At 41.2% G+C, this 26,000-nt stretch overlaps 2 protein-coding genes across 6 annotated transcripts in view; one reads left to right on the forward strand and one right to left on the reverse strand.

The window, feature by feature from the left end:
* Positions 1–220: 220 nt before the first annotated feature.
* Positions 221–6,581, forward strand: l3hypdh (trans-L-3-hydroxyproline dehydratase). 2 transcript variants are annotated; one of them, XM_026142598.1, is made up of 6 exons: positions 221–287; positions 2,396–2,880; positions 2,953–3,122; positions 3,557–3,679; positions 4,562–4,699; positions 5,869–6,581. In XM_026142598.1, exons 2-6 carry the CDS (start codon positions 2,403–2,405, stop codon positions 5,992–5,994), a joined length of 1,035 nt encoding a protein of 344 aa, XP_025998383.1. In that variant the 5' UTR covers positions 221–287; positions 2,396–2,402; the 3' UTR covers positions 5,995–6,581. The 2 variants fall into 2 exon arrangements, with proteins under 2 accessions (XP_025998383.1, XP_025998384.1); XM_026142599.1 differs by having other exon boundaries at positions 238–287; positions 2,391–2,880.
* Positions 6,582–7,425: 844 nt separating this feature from the next.
* The window catches only part of daam1b (dishevelled associated activator of morphogenesis 1b), a 46,112-nt gene continuing 27,537 nt past the window's right edge, over positions 7,426–26,000 (reverse strand). For 3 of the 4 annotated variants that reach the window (XM_026142608.1, XM_026142610.1, XM_026142609.1), the window contains exons 2-26: positions 25,102–25,404; positions 23,277–23,366; positions 19,077–19,148; positions 18,742–18,836; positions 17,768–18,101; positions 17,577–17,687; positions 17,362–17,465; positions 17,017–17,083; positions 16,813–16,930; positions 15,988–16,126; positions 15,728–15,786; positions 15,451–15,638; positions 13,962–14,261; positions 13,767–13,874; positions 12,867–12,896; positions 12,514–12,611; positions 12,328–12,412; positions 12,014–12,120; positions 11,229–11,317; positions 10,946–11,114; positions 10,655–10,762; positions 10,404–10,464; positions 10,186–10,317; positions 8,757–8,927; positions 7,426–8,284 (exon numbers count right to left, since the gene is read on the reverse strand). In XM_026142608.1, the coding sequence (XP_025998393.1) occupies positions 8,072–8,284; positions 8,757–8,927; positions 10,186–10,317; positions 10,404–10,464; positions 10,655–10,762; positions 10,946–11,114; positions 11,229–11,317; positions 12,014–12,120; positions 12,328–12,412; positions 12,514–12,611; positions 12,867–12,896; positions 13,767–13,874; positions 13,962–14,261; positions 15,451–15,638; positions 15,728–15,786; positions 15,988–16,126; positions 16,813–16,930; positions 17,017–17,083; positions 17,362–17,465; positions 17,577–17,687; positions 17,768–18,101; positions 18,742–18,836; positions 19,077–19,148; positions 23,277–23,366; positions 25,102–25,302 (3,249 nt within the window). In that variant the 5' untranslated portion in view covers positions 25,303–25,404 and the 3' untranslated portion in view covers positions 7,426–8,071. The remainder of the gene's footprint in view (positions 8,285–8,756; positions 8,928–10,185; positions 10,318–10,403; positions 10,465–10,654; positions 10,763–10,945; positions 11,115–11,228; positions 11,318–12,013; positions 12,121–12,327; positions 12,413–12,513; positions 12,612–12,866; positions 12,897–13,766; positions 13,875–13,961; positions 14,262–15,450; positions 15,639–15,727; positions 15,787–15,987; positions 16,127–16,812; positions 16,931–17,016; positions 17,084–17,361; positions 17,466–17,576; positions 17,688–17,767; positions 18,102–18,741; positions 18,837–19,076; positions 19,149–23,276; positions 23,367–25,101; positions 25,405–26,000) is intronic. The other variant, XM_026142611.1, reaches the window with a different exon arrangement.

The raw sequence follows: 26,000 nt of genomic DNA on the forward strand, positions 1-26,000 counted from the left end.
GGGACTTCTCCTGGATACGATCTTTAATCAGAAACACTGAATCGGTTTCAGCCTATTTTTGAAGGGTTATATAACATATAGAGAAACATATGTCTGCATCTCTGTGTGAATATAAAACTGTGTACAGTACTAGCAGGCTGTTTCGTGCAGCCCTCCAGAACAGCGGGTGGCACTAATGTTTCATTTTAGTGTCTTTGTGTAACTGAAACACAGAGAGAAAAGAAAAGAAAAAAAAGTAGGAGGGCTGCACAAGTTTGAGATCTGAGCACAGAGAAAAGTTACAGCAGGTAAGTAAACTTACCAGCGCTTTAGTTCTTTTCCTCTTTGCAGTTGTGTAAGTCAACGCTGGGGTTTTGCTGCCTTTTACTGGAGAGTTGCGCTGCATGCACTCCGTTATACCTACTGCAGGCATCCAAACGTTTAACTGGGAAAAGTTTGTATAATAATAACACGGCACAGCATGTCTTGAGAAAGATAATAATAAAGTTCCCACTATAAACCCCTGTTTGCTTTCAAAAACGAATATAAGCAAAACTGTTGCTCATAAATCATTTTTACGATGACCTCAGATCAGCCTGCAAAACATTCGCCTTGGTGCCTGTTTTGTCAAATTTAATGCGAATCCATGTTCAATGTTTACTGCATCTACCCTCACATTTCTTAATGTTAACGAATGTTTTGATCTAAAGTATGAATAAACACATAATTTACAGGAGTTAGATGCTCAACAGCTTCCACACTGATCATAGAAGATACAGCAAAGTCTTGAACCCCTCCTCATTCTTATGCTTCCAAAGACTTATTCTTGTACTTTTTAGAAGTTGAGCAATAGTTCTTTCGGGTCTTTCAGAGCTTTTCTTTTGGACATTGGCTGCTTTTTTTGTACTCGTTTTTATGAGGAATGTTTTTGTTTGTCAAGCCACTTAACGTGAATCACTCAAGCATAAAAAGGACACTACTACTATAACTGTACTAGTACTTACTGGTTACTACTGGTTCATCTTTTGATGAACCAGTAGTAACAAAGAGCCGACTTTAAATAGTATCTTTATCCACTTTGTTACTGACAGACTGTCACAAAAAAAACCCACAATTTGTCCCCGTTTGTTTAGCTGAATCTACAAAAATGCCAAAGATAACACAGTTTAATAGCTGTAAAATAGAATAGTATTTTTACAGAGCTACTAGCCAAAAACTTGGCATAGCTCACCATGGTGTGCGGTATTTTCTTTTTTTAAATTGTAAAAACTGGACAAGTGGACAGACTTTTAGGTCTGTCACATCATCTATTTACAGCAGAGGAATGATATCTGGAAGTCATGTCTTAAGTAATATGGAAAAAATCCAACATGACCTGACACATTACCTGAGTGCTGGATCTGGCCTTTTAGCTGATCCATTTACTGTACTGAACCCTCATCAGACATAGTTTACAGTATGTCTGTGAGCACCCGTTTGTACACCTGTGAGCGTGAGCGTGCTTGTATTTAAAAGGTTCCTTCATGTAATGATCTGCTAGAGGGTGTGGGGAGCCACAGCCCCGTCCTCCAGGGCATGAAGCAGGTATGGAGGAGATCAAGGCTCCAGACATCCAGAGACCCCCAGAGCACAAGAGACCAAGGAAGACCAACGGAGGGGCAACCGCGCCACTCTCCCGGAAGGAGCTGAGGAGAGCCCCAGATGAGGGCTCACTCAGCAGCCGCGGAGCAGAAGCCAGGGGGGGTTGCAGTGACGCGCCCGTGAGCTCCGCCGGCGGCCAGCTGTGCCAGGGTGACTGAGCTCCAGGCCGAGAGGCTGAGGGCACCCCATCCCCGAAGGGGCCCGAGCGAGCCCCAGGCTCCAGGCCCCGACAAGCAGCCACCAGGAGTGAGCCGGTGCGTACTGGGACGCTCATCCCCGGACACAAAGAACGAAAGAAGAGCTTTGAATGTCCTTCAAAAAGCCTGGAGAACTATTCCTGAAGTCTACCTATAGAAATGACAAGAAAGGTTGTTTAAGAGAATTCAGGATGTGCTGAAGAATAAAGACGGTCATACCAAATATTAACTTTCAAGCTCATTTTCAAGCTGGTATCAACTGACAAAGGTCCTACTTTTTTAGCTGATCTTGTGGCCTCAATGTTACAGATGAATTATCACTCAGCAAATTTGGCTTCAAGCAGAATTTAGCATTCATAAACTAAACACGCGACACAGACACCGAGCTATAAATCGTTTTAAATGTATTTGTTACCGATGCTCCATATGTATGTTTTGATTTGAGGGATAATTTTCCAAACAAAGCTTGCTGGCAGACTCAAAAGTTTTCCCATGCAAGTGTTTACATTTAAAAAAAAGGTGTATTAAAATATAAATGAGTTTATAACCCAAGGGATTGTTTTGATTTCTGAGATCAGCGCTGAGATGGAAATGCAGCTTCCACCTCACGAGGGAGGCGAGCTGTCTGTGGTCGACATGCACACGGGTGGAGAGCCTTTGCGGATCATCCTCAGTGGCTACCCAGAGGTCAAAGGCGACAGCGTGCTTTCCAAACGTCGCTACGTCCGGGAACATCTGGACCACCTCAGGAGGGTGCTGATGTATGAACCGCGAGGACACTACGACATGTACGGGGCCCTGATCGTGGACAGCGAGTTACCCGAGGCCGACCTGGCGGTGCTGTTCATGCACAACGAGGGCTACAGCACCATGTGCGGCCACGCCGTCATCGCACTGGGACGCTTCGCTGTGGACTACAAACTAGTGAAAGAGCCGAAGTCGCCAGAGACACAAGTGAACATCCACTGTCCCTGTGGCCTGGTGAAGGCCTTTGTTGAGTACTCTGAGGGGAAAACAGGAGGAGTGAGGTTTCTCAGCGTGCCAGCGTTTGCATTTGCTACAGGTAGCACAAACGACTGTAATAGTTCTCAGGTATTTGAATGTTCTCCAGGACTAATTCAATATTTTTTACCAGATGTGACAGTGTTGGTGGAGGGGTTTGGTGAAGTAACGGTTGACATCAGCTACGGAGGAGCCTTTTATGCCTTTGTGAATGCCCAGAGGTTTGGTCTGGATGTGTCCAAGTCCAGGACTCGCGATCTTGTCGACGCAGCCACAGCTGTGACCAGAGCTGTCAAATCTCAGGTGATCAGCTGACAGGAAATTAAAAAAAAAGAGCATTATTACACAGACAGTGAGAATATCACTTGCTAAATTTCTAGTAATCTAAAAGTCTAAATAATCCATACTTTAATTTAAAAAGGGGAAAAAGTAGGCCTGATCTTATATAGAGCTGCTTTGAATTGGCAGCTTCTTTTTTTATTCATTACATCTGCTTTTAGGGTGTTGTCAAATTATGGCTCAAATGTATGCACAGGATATTTTTAGAGGGCACAAGAAACATCTGGTAGTACTTATATGGGATGCAGTGCATGCCTGTAGAGCTTATAGCAAAAAATCTGAGCATTACATGACCTCTCAGCTTGATGTCACCCAAAAGTATCTGGACACGATGCTCCCAACCATATTCCACAGTGTGAACTGATTTCTTTTTCTACCTTATTCTTATTATCCTTTAGGTGAAGTTGCATCATCCAGCCAGCGATGATCTGGCCTTCCTGTATGGCACCATACTAACAGACGGGAAAGACGATTACTCCCCTGAACCCACCGCCAATATCTGTGTGTTTGCTGAAGCTCAGGTATGTTAGTTCCTGCTGGTGGAAGGATAAACCGTTGTCATGAAGCCTGAGTGTGGGTGTGGGTAACGCTATAGTGAGAGGCGTCTACTACGTTTTATTGATTACAATAAAAAAATAAAAATAAAAAATAAACAAGAAAGACTTCAAACTACTGATTGAAATCCTAAGCTTTTTAGAAATATGTTTAAAGAGATCATAAGAGAGACAAAAGCAGCAGAGTTTGATGGAAAATGAGGAATGTCCCCCTGCTGGTCATTAAAAATAATGCAGATAAGGCACTTCTTAGCACCTTTTTTTGTTTGTTTTGTTTAGGCCCTGAATCCACATCCAACTTTAAATACAGTCTTTAGTCCTGAAGTAGCTCTAAGTGTACACTTAAGCACATTTGTCTTAGAAGGGCTGCAGATTCCAGGAAGTGCTACAGCTGGTCAATTTAACAAGTCACATTACAATTTGGAACAGCTGTATTAGCTGAAGCTACACCCATTAATGCCAAGGAAGAGCAGCTGTGACTGTGCTCACAGCCAGCAGTTTGACAGTGCCGGAGATCGGCCTTTTACAATGAGTAATGAGCATTATGTAAAGTGGTCACATCGTCTTTTATTTGTGCAGTCTGCAGAGTTTATCAGAAATGAAATGGACAAACACAGCAACTGTTCAGATGAAATATGAAAGAAAAACAAGACATATTGCAAGAAAACACGTTTAGGGACATTTATTATTTGTTGTCACTTCTTAAGTCTTTGTCCTTACTTCCATTATTTGAATCCTCTTTAAGTGCTCAAGTGTTGGAATCATACAAAAGACAATAAAAGGTCTGCGTTTTGTTCATTGGTGTCACCTTAACTTCATGTAATAGGAGGTTTAAATTGTGCTTCTCAGGTAGACCGAAGCCCGACTGGTTCTGGTGTCACGGCTCGAGTAGCTCTTCAGTATCACAAAGGTCTCATCCAGCTGAACCAGACCAGGACGTTCCAGAGTGGAGCCACTGGGTCCCAGTTCACAGGAAAGGCTGTTGAGGTATCACGATTTCTGTTCTCTTGTGGAATGAGGGTGATCGCCTCTTGTTCAAAGAGTGGGAAAAGAAAGAAGTGCATTTTGTAAAAAGACCAAAAGAATAAGTAAATATTTAGACGTTATGGCGCAGTGGATTTACGATGTATTGAAATGTACAGGATTAATCCAAGTTAAAAAGAAGACATGTTTTGTGTGTTTTGTTTCTAAACAGTAATACAGTTAATAATACTTAATCCTAAGTGTAGGATTTTGGTGCAATTTAATATAACATCGCTTTGTTTGGCTCCTCAGGTTGACAGTTTCTAAAATACTGATTTGAAATCCTGTATTTAAATGTCTTAGAGTGAAGTCACCATGAAGCAGATGCTCCGGGTTTCTCTTACATCAAAACACAGCGCGCTGATGTGTGGACTGACAGCAAACAAATCACTACTTGCTGTCAGAATTACTCATTGCATATATCATCTGCAGAGGAATAGTTTATTCTAGTTTCAGTCAGGTTTCAGACCTCATCACAACACAGAGCCAGCTTTAGTGAAGGTTACAAATGATCTTATGGCTTCTGACAATGGACCACAAGATTTTATTACAGTAATTAGAGGATGCTGCAGGTATTAAAGGTACTGCACTGCAGCGGTTTGAATCATATCTCCAGTTTGTTTTGAGACTACAGTTTCTTCATGTAAATGGAGATTAATCTTCACACAAGTGTTAAATTAATTCAAGGCATAGCATGCTTTTCACTGCTATGCAGATGATACCCAACTTTATCTGTTCATGAAGCCAGAGAACATACCAATTAATAAAACTGCAGGACCTGGATGACCTCTAATTTCCTACTTCTACAAGATGGTTATTATCAGGATGTCCTGAAAAGCCTTCAGTTGATCTAAAGTGCTGCAGCGAGAGTAACTACAGAGAAAGCACATTTCTCCCAGACTGTTTTCTCTACATTGGCTCCCTGTTAATTTAAAATCAAATTTAAAATCCTTCGCCTCACATACAAGATGTTATACTATTGTGGGGTCTTTAGCTTACAATATAAAGTGCCTTGAGGTGACTGTTGTTGTGATTTGGTGCTATATAAATAAATATGAATTGAATTATTCTTTTGAATCAGCTCATCATAGAATGATCTGAAGCATTTATTGTGTTTCTGTCTTAATGCTCAGGAGACCAAGTGTGGAGACTTCAAGGCTGTAGTGGTGGAAGTTGCTGGCAGAGCTTTTTACACTGGAGTTTCACGCTTTGTGCAGGAGGCAGATGACAAGCTGACACATGGTTTCCTGCTGAAGTAAGCAAGACGTATAGGTTTTCTATACAAAAGCAAATTAAAACAGAGGTTATATGGTGGTTTTTAATAAGACAAAAACACATTTTATGAATAGAAAATGTTTAGGTGGCCAAGACTTGGATCTGTAATGAAGAAAATAAGACCTTATTTTCTTCTGGCCTGGTTTACCTGAGTAGTAAATGAAGAAATAGTTTTCCTTACCTGTTTTAAGAAAAACAAAAACTATTATACATCTTGTGACTCTTTAAATTGTCCTAAATTATATTTAATAGATTAGCAAAGTACATAACTAACTCTTAGAGACTGCGAGGAGCTCAGTCACTGGTACTCTTCTTCATCTGGCTTGGTAACACCTCACCATCCCCCCAAGAGAGCTGGACGAGGGGTTAGAGAGAGGTAGGTTTGGGTTTCTTTGCTTTGCTTAGACCCTGCCCCAGATAAGCAGTAGAAAATGGATGGATGGTTATAACTAAAGATAAAATCTGAAGAACAGCTAAATGGAAGTGTACTGCCATTCAGATATCTACTAAAATATTCTTGATAGTGAACTTTGATTGTATATGATAATAAACATAAATATGTTATCGTGTATGACTGAATGTAAAAAGGGATTTTTGCTTTGATGATTTGAAGTGTACATTAAATGGAGTGTACATTAAATGTTGTTGCATTTACTGACCACTAGATGGAGCCACAATGCTGGTTACCTCTAGAGTTTAAAATTCAGCCATAAAAAAGATGCTTCCACTTCCTGTTCAAGGTTTTTAGTAGCAATAAACAACTTTATAAAACCAGAGTCAATGCTGCGCGAAAGTGCATGTGTTGAAAAACTAAATAATCAAACTCATCAGTAGTTTTCTCCCATTTATTATCTTTAGGTCATTGTACAATGGAAGGCAGTTTAAATTATAAAAGTTCGGTGGAGGTGTCGGCTGGATGGAGTCACAAGGCTGAAGGGGGAACGTCGCACGTCCACATGTGATGTTTTCCACAAGAATGAAAACATCACATGTGGAGCAGATTTTTTTTTTCTGCCCTTTCATTTGATGCAGTGTAAATCCAGCCAGCATGGAGCAAACATTTCATCTATTCAAATAATAAAAAAACATTTAAGGAGGGCACTCTCTTCAAAGGGGAAAGACAAGTGTATTGCATTAATTGTTGGTTTCAATGGTATTTAGCATTATGAATTCCTATGTGCATGTGTAACAAGCACACACGCTTGTATACTATAGATGTATGCAATGTATGACACGAGTGTCTACACACCTGTTAAGAATTGCAGATCAGGCCAAGGCCTTTGAGAGTACCCACTTAACAAAGAAACAAAACAAAATCAAATCAGAGTTAAGGCCAGCTCGTAACAGGAAAATGTTCAAATAAAAACATACAGTGATCAGATTTATATATATATATATATATATATATGTGATGCACGTCAAAAAAAGGTGAATACACAAAAAAAACAAAAAAAAACAAACAACCCTCAGCTGTGTCACTTGCAATTAAAACCACATCCATCTATACAACACAGTCTCTCAGTCCTGTGATGGCTGTGACTGCAAGAGAGCGGCAGCATCAAGAGGAAGCTTAGGTCTAGTCTCCAGAAATGATCTCTCGGAAAATCCAGGCAGGTGAAAGCAGCACACCTCAGTCTGTACAAAATGGCCCCATTTAGAGGAATAGTCCTCTTGCTTTGATCGAGCTTCCAGCCTCGGAAACACTCGACCAGATGCACATTTCACTCTGTGCATAGATTCACGTACAAAAACGGCACCGAACGGATCCTGTCAAAACACCCGTGAAAACCTTTCTCCAGCATGACTTAAAACATTTCTTTTCCACCCTCTTGTTTGGTCCAAGAGTATCAACCTTTGGCTTCTGCTCTATTTCTTATCAAAATCTTAGAGGATGAGAGGTCTAATCATGTTGTGCTGTGTGTGGCCCTGCTGCGATGACGCAATGCTGTGGTTCACCCGAGCCGAGGTGGGTGGGAGTGGAGGAGGGTGAAGAGGAATGTGGATGTCAGTTCTCCCCAGAGGGAGGCTGATGAGCAGGGGGTTGCGAGTGATCGAGCCCATTTAGAAGTTCAGCTTTGTGACTGGTCGCTCCCTGCCCGAGTCTGTGTTCTGGTTGTTGATCCGCTTGCGGTTACGTTTCATCTTGGACAAGTCCTTATCGAAGACCTCGCCCGACCGCAGGGCTGACACGAGGTCATCAAACTCACCGCCATCCTCCTCTCCGTTCGCTTTTGCTTTCCGGGCCTTTCGCTCCTTCTCCCTCTGCTCACGTAGCTGGGGACACAAATGAAAACTGTCATTTAAATATCTGAAGAGGTGAGAGGATAAGAGCATTATTAGCTTTGCTTGGATACGGGAATCTGAGCCCTCCTGGTTTTTATTTATTTATGACTCAGAGAAGCAGTCACGTAATAACATCCAATTTGACTATATAATATCAATGCACTGTATAATGCAATGAGCTGTAGAGGAGTTAGTGGGCAGATGCTGGCACCTTTGATCAAAGGTTAGGAAGCCATTTTTCAGCTCTAATCTAATCAGACCTAATGAGCTGCACAGATGTGAGTCATACTATCTTCTCACGTAGGACAGAAAACAGATCAAATATATTTCCTATGACTGTGTAACTTTTGCTAAATGAAGGCATTGTAGTATTTAATAAATTAAAGGTGCTAAATAAGTGTTTAATAGCAGCTATAGCTCTACTGAGAATCTCAGGGGATGAAAAGAGAGATCAGTCGCATACCTGAGCTTCTACTTTGGCCCTGCGTTCCTCCTCTTCCTTTCGTTTTCGTATGTTCTCGTTCTCCTGCTGAGCCTCTGTGAACGATTGCAGGAACTGGTCGAAGATGCCAAAGAACTCATCTGGCTGCATCTTACTGGCATCCTCACCAAAGTGCTTTACTGCCCTCAGGAACTGCGGGACCAAAGAGAAGAGGAGGGGGCACACGGGATTAGATTTACAGCAGGACGCAGCAGAACCGCGTTTTATTCCATCTTTGACTGCTTTACAGGAGAGTCATTCGGCCCCAGCTCTTTGAAACCAGAGCAGGGCAGGAGTGGTCGGGCTTTGAAGCCCGTGTTCATCCAGATCTCACCGGCTACTGATTGCAGCTGAGGTCAGAGACTGGAGCCAGAGCTCAAATTAAGGCAATGTGCTTGTTGGGTGTTTTTCACAATAAATTAAAAAAAAAAAAAAAAAAAAAAGAACATCCAGATGCAAGATCATGCTGGGAAGATACAGCTTCAAAAAATGTGACCGCTAACAGCAGTTATGGCATAGACAGGGAAACTATGAGCTGAAAAGATGCTGAAGTTTGTTTTTCCCCCATTAGAAAGAAAAAAAAAAGAATACATTTTTTTTCAACTTCCTCACAGCAACAATCAATAAACTTTATTTCACAGTCACCTTTTTCTGCTTTTGTTTTGTTTATATGCACAGAGCTGATGCAGTGACCCACTTAGAGGGTCACGAGGTTATCTGGCTCCCAGTCGTGAGTACAGAAGGCCGCTGTAAACATTCAAATATTTAACCGTGGCATACTGTAAATGATTAACAGCAACTAATGGTTCCCATGTCACCAGCTGAGTCCTCATGTCAATGTGGCACACACTGTGGGACATATAAAAATAATAAAGAAAAAACACCTCTTCCTGCCATTCAGGAAGACAGACACATAAATCCCATGTTAGCGTGTCAAACGGCCCTTTGAAATGTGAACATGTTCAGGTTTCTGCTGGTAGTGGAGTTTAGTCCCCATAAAATCCACATTTGCTTTGTCTTCGTTTGCTTCGATGCTGTGATTCTGTTTGCACAACATAAAGTGACATCTTAAAGTTGGCAGGTGTAATCTGATGTCCACAGTGTGAAATAATATTAAAGCCTATGTTCCTGTTTGCACTCTTGGCCCTCACACATGGCGACAAGCAGGCCGCACAATAAAGTGTCGGTGGCACTGCAGCAGGAAGCCGAAACGCTTCTCCTGCTGGTCGCTTTCCTAGAAAGGTCCCTGGCGGGGTCAGTAAGGCTTGTAGAAACAGCTGCATGGAGAGGAAATGGGATGCAAGCTTTCAGCGCCTGTGTCTGCAGGCGACTGCGACACTGTCCGGTCTGCTCAAACGCACGTGCACACCCTCGGGTTTTCTGGAGAAACCACACAGGCCGAATGACTCACCAGTTCTTTGGCCTCGATGAGAGAGTCCTCGACATCAGTGAAGCTGAAGCTGGCCACGGTGATGAACTGGCTCACCACCGACACAAACTTGTCACCTGGCTCCTGCGGCCCTTTCTTCTGGTATTCCAGTTCCTGCAAGTGGAAATCAAAAGGAGCAATTAGAAAGAGAACATAAAGAAGAGCTCTGCTGAGTTTGCAAATAAATATCCATGACTTACGCTCTCTACACTTTTTAATCCACTGCGCAGGTTGCCGATATCTTTTTCCAGCTCCGTCATACTGCGTGGAAGAAAGAAAGGTCATCACCATTCACTTAAAAAGGAAGTAGCTGAAAATGAGGTTCCCCATGCAGATGATTCACCCTTTACAGAAACTCTCTTTATATGCCAACAATTGAACCACAATTGGTGGCATATTTTACAAACAAAAATTAGGAAAACACTTGGGAATCACTGCTCCCGGCCTTTACTTGACTTTGGCTGCCTCTGAGATACTCTGCAGGTCCTCCTGGAACTTCAGGACTTTGGGATATTTCTTCTCCAGGATGGTGATCAGATAGTGCAGCAGAGTAATGTTTCTGCAAACACACAGCAAAATGTGTCAAATGTGCAATATAGGGCTTTCATGATGGACTTTCAGATATGAATATGGTGAAATTTCATCACTATAATATTCCCAGATGTGACTTTTATACACCGCATGCCATTCTTGCTACTGCTGCCTGCAAAGTTTTAATACCACTGTTGAAAAATGTTCTTACTTGTCGATACTGGATTTAGTATCTGCGATCTTGTTGAGTGAAGACACCTTGAAGCCATAAGCATTGCCCCTTTGACCTTTGTTCATATAGTTTCCAAATGCTAGCACCACCTCCAACAGCTGCTTCAGGTTTCTGCTGTTTAAAACCTCCTTAGACGCCTTACCCAGCGCTAAAGCAGCAGGAAAATGGACAAAGTTGGAGATATAAATATGTTTGCTTTGGATAAATCATAGCAATCATATTTGAGATATCATTTTTATTGTATAAAGCACATATTTCCCACCTTCAACTTTGGGTTTGATCTCAGCTATCCTCTCTGCAAACTTCTTCTTAAAGTACAAAGACTGCAGCCTCTGCTGGTAATGGTTTATTCTGGACCGAGGATGGAAATAACGTGTCAGAGAAGAAGGAGAAAAAGATACAAATAATAAATTATAAACAGGGAAATCCACAAATGTAGACAAAAGCCACAATCATGAACATTGCACTTAAATCGCCACACTATATAAGTTTTATATAAGCATATCAAAGTTTTAGTTGTGGTACTGAAGCTTATTTTTGGCTGTGTTTATGATTTAAACCTATAAAGCACAGTCTGTGCACTTAATGAATACCACAGTGGCATCTGTCTTCCAGTCCAGCCTGTAAGACGACAAACTGGAAACTACAGCGGCACTTCTTAGAGGAAACAAGACAAAACGGACTGTGTGATTCTTCCTTTACATACATTTCTGCTGTTGCTATGCTGCAGGATCTCACCCACCAGCGACCTGACCTTTGCTGGTGACCACACTCCTTTCTTTTGTCTTACATGACTTTATTTGCAAAACTGCAATAAAAGTTATTAAATTATCGGCTCACTTTCTCCAAAACAGTGTTTCACACAGACGGCTATTGTTCCCGTCAAGTAGAAAACCATGTGTCACTGGGTTTATCTACTCAGACCAAGAGGAAACAAAGACTATTGTTTGTCAGCAGATCTGAGCTGCTCTGCCCTGATGCTGTCAGCTCTGTGGTTATCAGCTGGTAAACAGTGAAATAATACGCTGCACATAAAGAGAAACTCACCTGCTCATCTCGTAAAGGAAGCGGTCGGGTTTGGCCATTCGATCGAGCTCATGTTTATGCTCCTCGAGGAGATCCACATCGCTCTTCTCTGGGACAAACTTCAGCAACTAAAGGACAAGGAAAAGACTTTTCATTATATCGAATACTCAGACACCTCTGCTTTTTGTCGTCAGTGAACATGCCTGAATCTCTGCTTCCACTGTCTCTTGCTCCAAGGCGCATGACGTTTGCCGCTCACTTCTTAACTACTTGTGATTTAAACTGACGTGCATTAATGAAAGCACAGCTGTTTTATGTTTGCATGAAAGCCGTACCTGCTCCAGCATGTCTTTGGGAAGGTCCTCCTGTTCGTCCATGGTTAGGATGGCTCTCTTAATCTCATCATTTGAAAGCTTCAGTCTGCAGTGCACAACAGATAGAATATAATAACATCTTGCTGTGTCTGGGGTTTTTTTGTTTTTTTTTTATTTTTTAAAAAAAAAATCCTGAACTGAACTTACCGTGAGAGCAGGATGTTACAGTTTTGAGCTCGACGGCCATCAATCACTGACAGCTCCTTGACTTTTTTGGAGCCCAGCGTGTCATCTTCCGCCTCTTTCTGTTAGCACAGTGATTAAGAGGTTAGAAAGCATGAAGCTCACATTTTGTTTCAGTTACAGTCACAGACAAACGCATAACAATTAGGACTGGATGACACATGTGCCAGCATCCCGAAGGAGAGCTTAAAACACATTTGAAAGGAGAGAGAGTGGCTGTGGAATTCACGAGAACACACAAACACGACAAGACAGCTGACGCCAAATATATGAACAAAGAGTGACTGTAGAAACTACTGTACTGTAAGTGCACTCACCTGTTTGCTGTTATTGATCATTAAGAAGTCCTAAAATGCAGGCAAGAAGCAGGGAAGATGTAAGCACTCATTAGAATAAGTAAAGCAGTTATGTGATTGCAGCCCATAAGAACAAATGAATCATTCAGCACTTCAATGACAATGGATCAGCAATGACGTGAGCATAGTAAGACATACTGTAAGTGGCTGTTCAGATTATCACTACATGCTTGTTCTTCACATGCTGTGCACATAACTAATCATTAAACTGATCAGGCTGATGCTGAGTATCTAAAATGCACATTTTTGTTTTGTTTTTTTTAATGTGTGTGGATTCAACATGCGTTAGATCACATTTTATATACTGGGCTGTCTGCAGTTTCATCTTTAAAAAGACATGCCCTTCTAATCCAGAAACTACCGATTATGAATTTCTAGAAACTACATCAGTTGCAAACTGAAAGAAAAAAGGAACAGCTGATTGTGAGCAGCGCACTCATGCATTTTCAATCACATATGGCAGAATGATCTAAACCATTAGGAAAAAAAAGAAAAAATGTTCCATTCGAAATGTGAGGAGTTTAAAATCATTCAAGCATGAAAGTCTGGAATCTAATTAACTGCCAAGTGTATCTCAAAATATCTCCTTTCTCCTGTTTTTATTGATCTGACCTCTTCCCCATGACCAAACTGTGCTTAGGAAAGAAAAGTTGTACAACAGTAAAAAAAATAAATAATAAATTTAGTAAAAAAAATCCAAGGAACTGAACAGCAGCCAAGTCTAAATCCCAAAAAAAACTGCAAGCAAACTGAACCCTCTGCCCACCCCAAACCCACATATCTACCCTTGGCCTTATCTAATGATAGACAACATAGCAACATGTGGTGAGACTGAAAGGTGAACTACATCATTCTCAGTACCTGCTGCCTCTGATAGGCTGAGAAGGTTTTTTCAATGTCATCTAAATCCAGCACTTTGAAAACCTTGGCATCATCCACCTCCATCCAGACCGTACCCTCCAGCTTATTCTGAGAGGAAAATAAGACATCTTATATGTCAAATTTTAACAAAGAGCAGGAATATCTGGAGGCCTCCTGTGCCTCTGCTCTTCATACCTCAGCTAACTTGGACCAGTTGAAGGACTTGAGAGGGTTGGATGGCTGAGGAATGTTCTTCTTCTTCAGCGATGATCCCAGGGGCGCTCCTGGTGGTGGAGGGATACCTCCAATGGGCGGGAGCCCAGGGGGAGGTGGAGGGCCACCTGGCGGAGGCGGTGGGGGTGGCGGAGGAGGCATCATACCACCAGGAGGTGGTGGAGGAGGTGGGGCTATTCCTGCAAAGCCTGGTTGAGGCACCGGGCCGCCAGGGGGGCCGGGGGCAACAGGAGGGCCGCCAGGAACAACAGCTGCCTGCCTCTGCAGAGACACATGGGAACACAAGAGGGGTTCAATTCTCATGGAAAGAGTATTGCTGCACATTCAATGGAATTGTAACTACAAAAAAAAATTTTATGCTTTTTTCAACACAAACCATACCACACTGATTCATAATTAAAACGATACCAGTCTAAAAGTCTAATTTTTGTTATCATAAAGCAAAAGGTTTTCCTAATTTCATGAGTTTCTTTCTCAAGTAAGGTAGATGTGTATTATTAGTTTCTTAAACCTACATTTGGCCTTCAACAACACAGTTTTTATGAGAGTTTTGTGCCATTTCAGTAGACTTGCAGTCACTATAGACAGGAAACAAGATTCCTGGTCTTGGGTGCTTTCTGAATTCTGATTATAGTCCAGCAGAAAAGGGGCACATTAGCTGAAATGGATTCTCAAAACCATCGGCTGTCATCTTCTTTTATCAGCATTCTATGTTGGCCGTGAGAGGTTAAACGCACTTGGACTTATGAAAATGCCAGCAAATAGAAAAACACTGCAAAAGCACACAAAATACAAAGGACATGTTTTTAGGGAGACAACAATGTGACATAAAAACTGTAGAAATGACAGGAAGCTCTGTTTTTTTTTCTTAACAGTTTTCATCGTTGTGAGGAACAAAAAGATGCGGGTAATGTGCATTTTAATCGCATGACTCATGCATAGATAGGTGATTGCTATTAGTCATTCAGTAGCTTGTCCCCTCGAGAGCTGTTCTGTCACATTGTTGTCACCCCGAAAACACTTTTGTTTTATAAGGTTTTTTGTGAACATTTTCTATTTCTTTTATGTTTTACTCAATTTCCATTGTAATTTGTGGGCTTGCATGTGTTTGAACTCAGGGCCACAGTAACAGTATATATGAAATATATGAAAATAAACAGAAGTGTTCCCTTCAACCTGACCTTTAATCAGACAGAAGTTAAAAATGGTTCATTTTTTCATTTCTGCTTTTCATCTAGAAAAAAAAAACAAAAAAACTTAAACTGCTTAATTTTGAGGTTTTAATAAATTTAGATCACATTGTGATATCTAAAGGACTACTCCTAACTTCTTAGATTAGGTCATATGATTATTCTGGACCGCCGCTGGCTGTCAGAGTCCATCATCCTACTCATTAAGGTTTTCATTTGAAGGTAATTGTAATTGCAAAGTACTTTAAAGGGAAACATACGGTGCTGAGCTCATGCAGTCGTGCGGTGAGTTCAGCCACTTGCTGTTTGACATTTTTCTGCTCGTTGCTCTCTTTTTCCAGCTTCTCTTTCATCTTGTTGAGAGTCTGCATCATGTCCTCTTTCTCCTGGGTCTTGGCGTCACATTCACGCTCCTTCTTCTCAAACTTCTGTTGCAGCTCATGGTGCTCTGTGATGGGGAAATTAAAGCAAGATTTTATTAAAACGTGATTTTCATTGGTAAGAAAATTGTCCCATTGCATTTATAATCGCACACACCTTTTCTCATTTTCTCTGCCTGCTCCTTCCACTGTTTGACCTCATTTTCATTGACCAGCCTGCAGAGAGAATGACACACGTAATTACTTACAGCGTCTCCGCGAACGACTTCACTGATTGTTTTTCTGAACATAAAAGGGGAGCTATTTTTGAACCAACGCTGTCAAACACATGGATTTCTACTTCAGCCCTGTTCTACATTCTTCAATCCGTTCCATGTTTACGTGTCCGTCTGTGCAGAGGAAAATCGGTGCACTCACATCCGGACAACATTCTTCACGTTAAAATTCTCCAGTGGTGTGACGTCAGGGTCATGACCTTTATCATTCTGCAAGACCATCTGCTGGACGATGCGGTCCAATAGCAGCCAGTACTGTACAGTGTTTCCACTTCTCTTGTCTGGACACGGAAAGAAAGAGAGCAAAGAAAGCAAATTTCCCATTACTCATGTTTCTTCCATTCAGTGTTATCGGAGAAAATACTGATTACACTTGGATCCACAGTGGTTAGATAGCCTAAAGGAGGCAAAATAATTAAAGGCTACAACAAGATGACAAATGTATTTCTTACTGATTGGTGAAATTTCATCAGTCATATGGGGACAAGATGTTAACTGGTGCCTTATAAACTCACAGTGCACAACATGCGGTACTGCTGTTATACTTTACTGTGGAAATTAAAAGTGCACTGCATCAAATTTAATATATAATTGTTTTATTTTTCCTTCCTAAGTTTGCAGATTATTACTAACACTGGGGTGAAACCACATCACTGGTTGCGGCTCACTCCCATTTTCATTTCTTCAAAAAAAATGCCTGAAAAACACAGAATAGAGGAGTGAGAGTTAAAGCAAAAAGCCTCGCGCAGTCGTGTCTTTAGTGGCTCTTTCACTTCAAATCCATTGAAAGTGAGAGGTAGGGAAAATAGTTACGGAACTAAATATTAACGTCTGAATGAATACAGCTTTAGTTTGGCTGGGAATGTGCTAATCCACCTTCTGGACTGACTAATCAGGACAAAGTCAACATTCTTATTATATAATATTTATCAAGCCTGTTTGTCCAGTCACAAACAACTAAACTTACGTGGCATGAGCAGACAGTGATGCAGGACAGACATAAAGTGCGGATATGCATCAGTGTGGCTCATCTTCTTCCGGATGAGATCAAAAACTTGCGTGGCACTTTTGGTGTCTACATGTACCTGGATAAGAAGCATAAAAAAACCCCAAATGAATAAACATTTGTTCCTCACATGATGAGTAAGGGAGAGATGTTTCTTTTCCTTACCGACTCAAAACGTTTTGACACAGCCAGCTCATCATCATTCCGCAGCATCTCAAAGTAGTCTAAATGCCTGAAAGTGTCACAGAGAATTAAGTGATGAACTCGCACACTTGCAGCTTAGAAAGATCAGAGTATTAATGTTGACACGCATTAGTTGGAAAGACTTTGAAATCTACTGTGTTGTTGTTGTTGGGGGTAGAGTTCCAGGATAATGTGTAGAGTTTAAAGCCGAGGTTTTGACTCACAGTATGTGTGCTTGTGTACTTCTTTAGCTGTTCGACTGATCTGTAAATGTTTACAGACACCACTTTGGAAGAGATTATGTTTTAAAGTGAAGTTGCACCTCACCTGTCTAACGTGGCATTTTCATGAGAATGTAGCTTATCGATCACAGGTTGGATCCCCAGCATAAGAAATTCATATCGGAGGTGAATACGGAATTCCAAACTAGTCTAAAACGGGGGGAAAAACAGCAGTAAGATACTGATGCAAGCAGTGCTTTAAAGAGCCTCTTGAATAAGTGACTCCTGTGTGAAAAGATGCATGAAAACAGTATATATTACCTCTTCAGCTCCTTGACTCAGCACAGCATTAATAAAGGACATGATGGCTGTTTTCAAGCTGACCTCATCTCTGTACCGCCCCGTACTCCGGTCCAGATCATTTACAAGTGTCTGAGAGATGAAAATCCATTACAGATGATTAATACTTTCAAGCAATGTTGCTTTTAAATTGCTTTACGCCTCCCACCCACCTGGAAGCGTGTCCTCTCGCAGGCGAAACGCTGGTAATGCAGCATTGACTCCAGGATTTTTTTGTGCCCGCCAGGCACCAGACATACAGCACCCATGATCTCCAAGACCGCCACCTTTGTCTTAATGTTTTCTGTGGCCAGGCTCTGGGCGATGATGTTGATGCTCTCGGAGTGAGCGAGGACGTGGGCGCGGCCCTGCGAGTTGTTCATCAGAGCTTTGATGCAGCCGATGAGAGACGTGTGGATCTGTGATTCTGTGGTGTCATAGTCCATGCTTTTCAGGAAGTTCAGGATACACGTCAGGCCATCCAGATCAATAAATCGAGTCACAAACCTGAACAGAGACGTCATTGCGGTTTACAGAGATGATCTTAGCGCTTAAGGAAATACTAACTATACCATAGAAGTATAGTGCATCGATAATACCCAAGTTTTTGGGTTAAAACTGCAGTGAATGTTCCTTGTGTCCTTGTGTATTCTTGCAGTACAATGAATTCATATTCAGTAAGTGTTGAAAATGAGAGGGTCTCCTTTAATGTTCTTTTATATCAATGAAAAACCTTTACAGGTGTTCAATTTTTAAAGGGTGCATTTCCATACGAGTATGAGGAGCTGAAAAGAGCGACAGATGCAGCGATGGAGGTTAATAACAGGAGATATGATGACAGGTGACATTTAAAAGGGGGGGGGGGGGGGGGCTGAGTTTAGATACATAAACTATCTGGGCACATGAAAAAGAAAAATATATCAACAGTTATCAGCTTGCACGCTACAGACCTCCAGTTTATTTACTGCGTCTTGGTAGAGTGCAACATCAGATACTTACCTGATAGTCATGTAGCCTTAAAGCTGAGGCTCTATACCACAAGCTGTTATAATTTAATGTGTTCATTTGTTTTTCATCCCTAGGATCTGCCATAGTTTTTAATGTGGATGTGAGTGTATTTATTTGCTGTTCTAAACTTATTGGTCACCTCATAGGTTGGGTTCTCAGAGCCGTCTTCAAGTTCTCTATAGTTTTGTTCCTCTCCTCCTCATCCTCTTTCTCCAGAGCGAGGAGCGTCTTTCTCTGTTCAGCAAAAGATTGAACATCATAAAGATCTGAGGCCAAAATAAAGTTAATTTTCTTAATGATAAACAGGTCACAAAAAACAAAACAAATTTCAATAAGGAAAAAAAAAAGTGTAAAAATCTGGTTGTGATATTTCAGCACCACAAACGTGCAAAATGTCTCATCACTACATTACATAAAAGAAAAGACCATTTAGTAAATTTAAAAAAAAGACATCTCGCTCATGTTACTACTTACAGCTGCCATTGAATTGAGCTGATCAATGTAATATTCTGGCCAGCTAGTTGCACTTTTGTTTTCTTCTTGTTCCTGAAAAACAGAAAAATGAAATACATTTCACTGTCATTAAAGTAGACAAGAAAATTAAAATGAAGGAAAACATGAGGCATTAGCTCATAAATATTAACTGGGTATGATTTTCATTTTTCAAAGTTACATAAGAATGTGGTTTGGAAGGACATATTTCACATGAGAAGAAAAGTTATTTGGTTCATGTCACATGTTCAAATACCCTGAAGTCTAACTTCAAAGCAAATTATTTTTTTCCCCCTCTTTCCGTCACTTTTCAGATTGATTGGCTTTGAAAGACACGATGCACACAAACACAGACAAATGGACAGGGAACAGACGGACTGGAGCTTAAATAGCCACCAGCCAAAAACGAATCGAGAGCTCAAAGTAGGGCGACACAGATATTCAAGCTATTTTATCCTCCAGAGCTTCACTAAGTTTCAGGAGGTGGTGAAAAATGCCAAAACACGAGTGCACAGCTGCTTGAGAAAATCGTGAGATTAGCAAATGCATGTTTAAACCGTGGATTAAGGACATGGCCTGACTTATGGTGAGATTAATCTTGCTCACGGGCACGTTTGCATTGCAAGTTTAAAGGAGGGGGAGGGAAACAAAAAACAAAAAACTTGCTAGGCACTTCTGAGATGATTTCATATTTGACTTAAAAAGACTACTAAAGCACTGAGGTTAAAGTGACTTGAAGCTAACCTTGGCATGTACATAAAAGCTTTCTTGGCTTTCAGTTTACCTCATGCTCCATTAGGCACAAGTGAACTGTGACCATCAGAAACTAATTGGGCGTCGGTTAATAAAGCGAGCCTGTAGAGATTTGGCCGCTCTTGGTCGAAACTGTGGGCCTTGGCTGGTCTGCAAGGTTTGTGCTGTGACAGGAAGGACTGATCCTGCTGTTCCACTCAAGACCAGTGCCAGCTTGACCAGATGGGTCCTGGAAAATGTCCAGTCAGTTTGAAGAGGCGAAGGAGACGCAGAGGTGGGACCACTTTTACATTTTAAAGAGTTACTCCTTTAACTTCTAAGTCAGCGGTCTTCAAAATATAAAATACCCACAGTTTATTTAGAGTTATGATGACAGGCTAGGAGTGTATTTTGAGGGGTTTGTTTTTTTTTCACATTTGAAAAAAATAAAGGTCAGAGACACATTACGAAATCTTAAACTGTGCATTTAATAGTTAGCCCGTTTCAGAACTCAAGAAGTTAGAAGTTAAACTTTTCTTTTTTCCTCACGTTAAAATCTGAAACCCAACAAAAAAAAAAAAAAATCTTTGCTGACAACCAGATCAGTAAATCATCTTCTTGGCAGATGATGTAGCCTTGAAGAAAATGGACAAAAGACAAGAGACAGGAAGCAGATTGATTCTCTACAGCATGATTTCATCAGCTCAGGTGTCTGGCCAAACTAAACAGCTAAAGCTTTGAATGACTTATCTCCTCCACATCCAGCTTGACTTCTGAAGCCAAGAAGCAACTGGTGGAAAAAGAGCACCCTCATCACTTGGGCTTTGAGTGCCCCGATAATGACCCATCTTCCTCCTTATCACCCCCTCACTCACCCACCCGCTGCTCACATACAAAAGAAGCACCTGTGGAAGTGAAGCCTTCCTGTTTGCTTTGGACAACTAAGTGCTTCCTCTTTTCTCTGCATGCGCACGCACGCACACACACACACACACACACACACACACACACACACGCACGCACGCACACACACACCCTTCCTCTCTGAATCTCTGATGGTGAGTTTTTATCTGAGTTGGAGCCAAAGTTTGCTGCAGAGTCAGCAATATTGATGTCTGTTCTGTCTCTCCTCCCTCACCCTTATTCTGTAGGTCCACACTGCATTTAAAAAGGGTTGACTCACCTAAATCCTCCCCCAACTTCCCTTTAACACAAAAGAAGTAAAGCAACGATTCTGAGGTTTATTTTTAAGGTGCACTGTGATGCTACTGAAATAAGGCCACTAACTGGGGCACAGTAGATGCAGGAGCATGCAGCACTCTCCATCACTTGCCTTGTTGTGACTGACTAGTTGATGCTGTCTGCAGCTAAAGTAAGCCATAAGTGTACCTATACTTAAAGTATGTGTCCAGTGAAAGAGGAAAATTTGACGTGGCTCCTCGAGCTTCTCGTCATATCCAGTAACTTAACTGTGCTGGAAACGTACCATTCAAAAGAAATTATCCATCAACATGAATACACACTTTTGGCTCAAACACAAATCTTTACAAGGAGTAATTTGACATTTTGGGAAACGCACCTATTCAATTCATTGCCAAGAGCTACATTTGTTTCATGCATATTTAAACTCTCTGGGCTGGCTAAAGCAAAAGCATTTACATTCAGGAAGAAAACTGACATTTCAAACAACGGTGATTTTTTTTTTTGCTCTGCTGTTCTGGCCTAATAACATCTATGCCTTTCTGCAGCTGTTTTATCTGGGGATTTATATAGTACACACACACACACACACACACACACACACACACACACACACACACACACACACACACACACACACACACACACACACACACACACACACACACACAATCTAAATATCCAATCCATCTGGCTAAATCCCAGTACTCCTCACCATCCAGTTTGTTACCAGATGTAGGAAAAGATTAATAAATCTGCATGGCCCGTCTGCATACTAGTCAGGACAGGATATCCTACACCCTCATACCTTTGGCCTTGAAACACTGCTGTAAAAATGTGTGGGCACATTAAGAGGTAGCTGAACTTGCACTGAGCTAAACCAGAACAGGCGTCTGCATTTTCCTGCATACTGAGGATGAGTTGTTATTATGTGGAGAAACAGCTGACGTTCCTTTTATCCGGAAGGCCATAATGAAACACGACACTATCACAGAGTAGTAGAGTATATGTTGTGTCTACATGAATGCTTTGATGGGATAGGTGTGTTACCTAAAAGAGAATTAAAAAAAAAATTAAATCAAAAATATGCCAAGTTTTCTTCATTTTTGAATCAGGCAGGAAGAGAAGAAGAGAAAAACCACGCTGTGTGGGAGGAAATGCGCTGTCAAAATTTAAAGGGAAAAAAATAGGACCTTTGAAATCTTCAGAACTTCATCATTTCTGACAGTACCTTCCCTGTTAGTGGATTATCTAATGTAGGAGGCCAGATTTAGCTTTCGCTTTACTCCCTCTACGCACTATTTTTATATGCACCTCATGTAGCATCCGCTCAAGGAAGTTATTCACAAAGGAGCTCTTTTTAAGTAGAAAAGATTTACTTTGTAGCGAGGGAGAAAGTGACTGTAACTCAAGAGATGTATAACAGAACAGGGGATTAATGCTGGGATATTACAAGCACTTTGTGGAATGGGAATGATGTGCTTTGTTTGAAATGTTTAGCTATCTGTTTGACTGATAATGGCTTGCATAAGCAATACATTAATTGGCTATACAAACAGTAGGCAGATGCAATGAAAATGAGCCCAAGTTTTGATCCTAATAAAGTCTGAAATGTAAGTTACTTATTTCTTAAAGCAAAATATTGCAGATACCAGAACTACTTCAGTACTGTGGGGAAGGCATAGTACCGAAGCCTCTACATTACAGGAATGGTTTGATAATTTAGATGAGAACACTGCAGACTAACCGGTTTCTGGCAGAAGCCTTAAATATACTGCACTGGCGTAGTATCAAACTTCCCTCATGTTATTTAGCCACTTCCCTCTTTTGTGAGAGATTAAAACCAGTACAGACGTACGTCAACTTTAACTGCTAGTTTCCATTAACACACCCTTTCAGCTACCCTTTATATTTTAATTATCTGTCAAGTTGAATTCCTAAGGAGGCACACTATTAAATTAGCAAAAGGTGGTTCACAATGCTGTCCTGAATATTACTGTAAGCAGTGACATATTCACTACATCAAAATAAAATGGTCTGCAGTAAGCATAGGGATCCAGCGATAAAAGACTCAGAAAACACACAGCTCAAGGGATCAACAAATCAATGAGGGAGGAGATTACATAAAATTGGCTACTGGGATATTTGTAGCCCCCCCCCCCCAAAAAAAAAAAAAAAAGGCAGACAGCAGCGAGTCTATGAAGGCTGATACAGTGTAATGTGCTATGCAGCCAACAGAGATCTGTTTACCTTCTTTTTGCTGCAGTAGATTTGCCATTTCTTCTCTGCAGGCAGTGCGAACATGGCTTCCCTGTGTTTCTCTGTAAGATCAAGCTCATCCTGCAAAATGAAGATGAAAAAGAAGAAAAAGGTTAAGAAATGTTGGTGCTGAGTCACAGTAACAAATCGCTGAACGTTAGATTATGAAACCCGTATTGATAACTCGAGTGTTAAAATATCGAGCATCTTTCTCAAAACCATCATCCTGCAAATTTACAAACAACTGACATCAAACCAAACAAAACATAAGTGAAGAGCAGCTCTGTTAGCTGTTTTTAGCTCAATCTCTTCATAGTATCACTGGATGGTCTCATCATATATTCAGTGCGATTTTGAAACAAATCAGATGTCTTCCCGGCTTTAGATGTGTGAGTAATGGGGAAAAGATAAGGTGTGGTTTGCCTGCTCAACATGTGGTAACAAACATCTGGAAACAACATGTGTCACAACGCATAAAAGACATTTCACAGAGGCGCGTAAAGGGTGCTTTTGGGAAGCGTTTGACTAAATACCAGGAAAAAAAACTGACTGAGACATTATCAGCAAGATCTGTAACTTATCTGAGGGATTTATGGGCTTTTTGTGCTGAACTGTAGCTGAATGACTATATGTGAAAGAGGCAGTGGAAGTTATAGAGAAATAGAGATTATGTTAACGCAGTTTACCCAACAGAATAATTGCAAAATATTTTAATGACAACTAGTCATCATGGGACGTGCCTTTGGGGGTTTCATTTGCTAAAGAATGTAGGCCTGGTGAATCAATATGTGCAATGATCAAGTCCCTATTGACATCCTCAGTAAAAGGGCCACGTGTGTTTGGGGAAATGACTCAATTACTCCCTAAATCATAAAAAGCATGTATGTGTTTTATGTTGGGTATGAACGCATGATAGGAAAAGTAGCTTCACCTGACTGTCTGAGTAAATTTCAAATTCAAAGGTCGAGTTTAACTGATCGTAACAGAGCAGATGTTCAAAATCTGTTTCCCCAACATGAGTCTTTTTTTCCCCCCAGCAAACCCATTCTGATTATACAAGCACATGGTGGCTCATACTGGGTGAAAAGAAAAGCACGTGGCTGTTTTCTTCTAGTAAACAGAGCAACTGAAAGCCTCTTTGTCGTTACACTCAACGTACTCAATTATGTCTTCATAAAGAGTGGTAGACAAAAACAAGCAATTAGCAGATGGAGGAGGCCGAGGCATTAAGAGCTCCTGAATAAGGCCTATTGATGTGCAAAAATGTCATGCTTAGATTACTGTGGCAACCATGAGAGAGGAAACGGGGCCAGAAGAGAGAGCGAGAGGAGGGCACGACAAATTAGAAGTGACAATAAGACAGGGAAAAAAGGCAGTCTGGCCCTGTTATTCACAAGTTAGTGTAAGTTTAAACTGGGAGGAAGTGGCAGTTTATTTGGGAATGCCTTAAAATGTAACAGACAGGGTAAACAATGTAGTAAGAATATATTTTAGAGCCAATTTAAAACATCCACTTAAGTCAGTTTGGAAAATATTTCAAGTATTTCATTGTAAATTGTCTTGATTTGTATGATAGGGTGGTTTTTAAAGGTCATAATTATCCCAAGGTGGCCCAGTGATACAGTGCTAAGTACTGGCCTTTTATTTTAAAGCAGCGCTGGAATTCAAACTTGCTAGAAACCTTTATTTTTAATACTTTCATGACAATAAAAGTTCCAGTAAGTAATCCTGAATAAGACACATCAGGATTACCTACTGATTTCTGTAAGTGTTTAGATGTGCAAAAAACAAAAAACTAAATGGAACAGTGTCTTACCACCAACTCGGCGAACATGCTATCCAGCTCATCATTTCCCGGCATGGGCAGTGATGGCTCCATGGACTGCAGAGCAAAGTCATCCCGCAGTTTGTAGGTGATCTCTGGATGGTCTCTGTTGTTAAAACAACAGAAGATGGCGGAGAAGCCGCTGCGACCGCCGCCACCACCGCTACCCCCACCACGCTTCCGAGGAGGCATGGCGATCCAATGTCTAACTGGTCAGGCAGGGAGGGGGGGAGGCTCCTTCAGGACCTCTTTACAGCCTCCTCCACCTCAGAGTTTGGTCTCCGTCAGAGAGCACTGTAGACACAAAGAGGGGACAGTGAGTCTTGACCAAATTAGAGTGACGTATTGACCACATTAGTTAAACTGTCCATCCATCCATTCTCTTCCACTTATCCTTATCCTATCCCAGCTATCATTGGACAGATTGCCAATCTGACACAGGGATAACACAGAGAGGCAAACAACCATTTCCACTCACATTCAATTCAATTTTTTGTGGGCAATTTAGAATCACCAATTAACCTGACCCAACTAACTGCATAAAAGTGGCTTACTGTTTTTGGACTGAAGGAGGAAGCCAGAGTACCCAGTTAGAGTGCATGCCACAGAGAAAGATCTTGGCCAGATGGTGGAGTCAAACTCAGTATAGCTTAGGAAACTCAGGACCGTCTTACTGTGAGGCAACAGAGCTAGCCACCACCCCACTGTGCTGCATAGTTAAACTGGCTTTTCAAAAAGAATAAAACACAATTAAGACAATTTGAAAAGTGCTAAAAACAAAGACTGATAATTTCTGTTCTCTTCAATTAAACCACAGCAAGCTTCCAGCCACAATTGTACTGTACTACAACATGAACCTCTGATTCTGCTAATGTTTAATGAGGTAGGGT

Source organism: Astatotilapia calliptera, chromosome 15 (assembly GCF_900246225.1).
Source record: "Astatotilapia calliptera chromosome 15, fAstCal1.2, whole genome shotgun sequence".
NCBI lineage: Eukaryota > Metazoa > Chordata > Actinopteri > Cichliformes > Cichlidae > Astatotilapia > Astatotilapia calliptera.

What these genes read in the sequence shown, in the direction of transcription:
- l3hypdh (XM_026142598.1), top strand. Translation starts at nt 2,403, where the DNA reads ATGGAAATGCAGCTTCCACCTCACGAGGGAGGCGAGCTGTCTGTGGTC. An exon ending in CCAGAGCTGTCAAATCTCAG is followed by an intron (nt 3,123 to 3,556) that starts GTGATCAGCTGA and finishes ATTATCCTTTAG; the next exon opens with GTGAAGTTGCATCATCCAGC. An exon ending in GTGTGTTTGCTGAAGCTCAG is followed by an intron (nt 3,680 to 4,561) that starts GTATGTTAGTTC and finishes TGTGCTTCTCAG; the next exon opens with GTAGACCGAAGCCCGACTGG.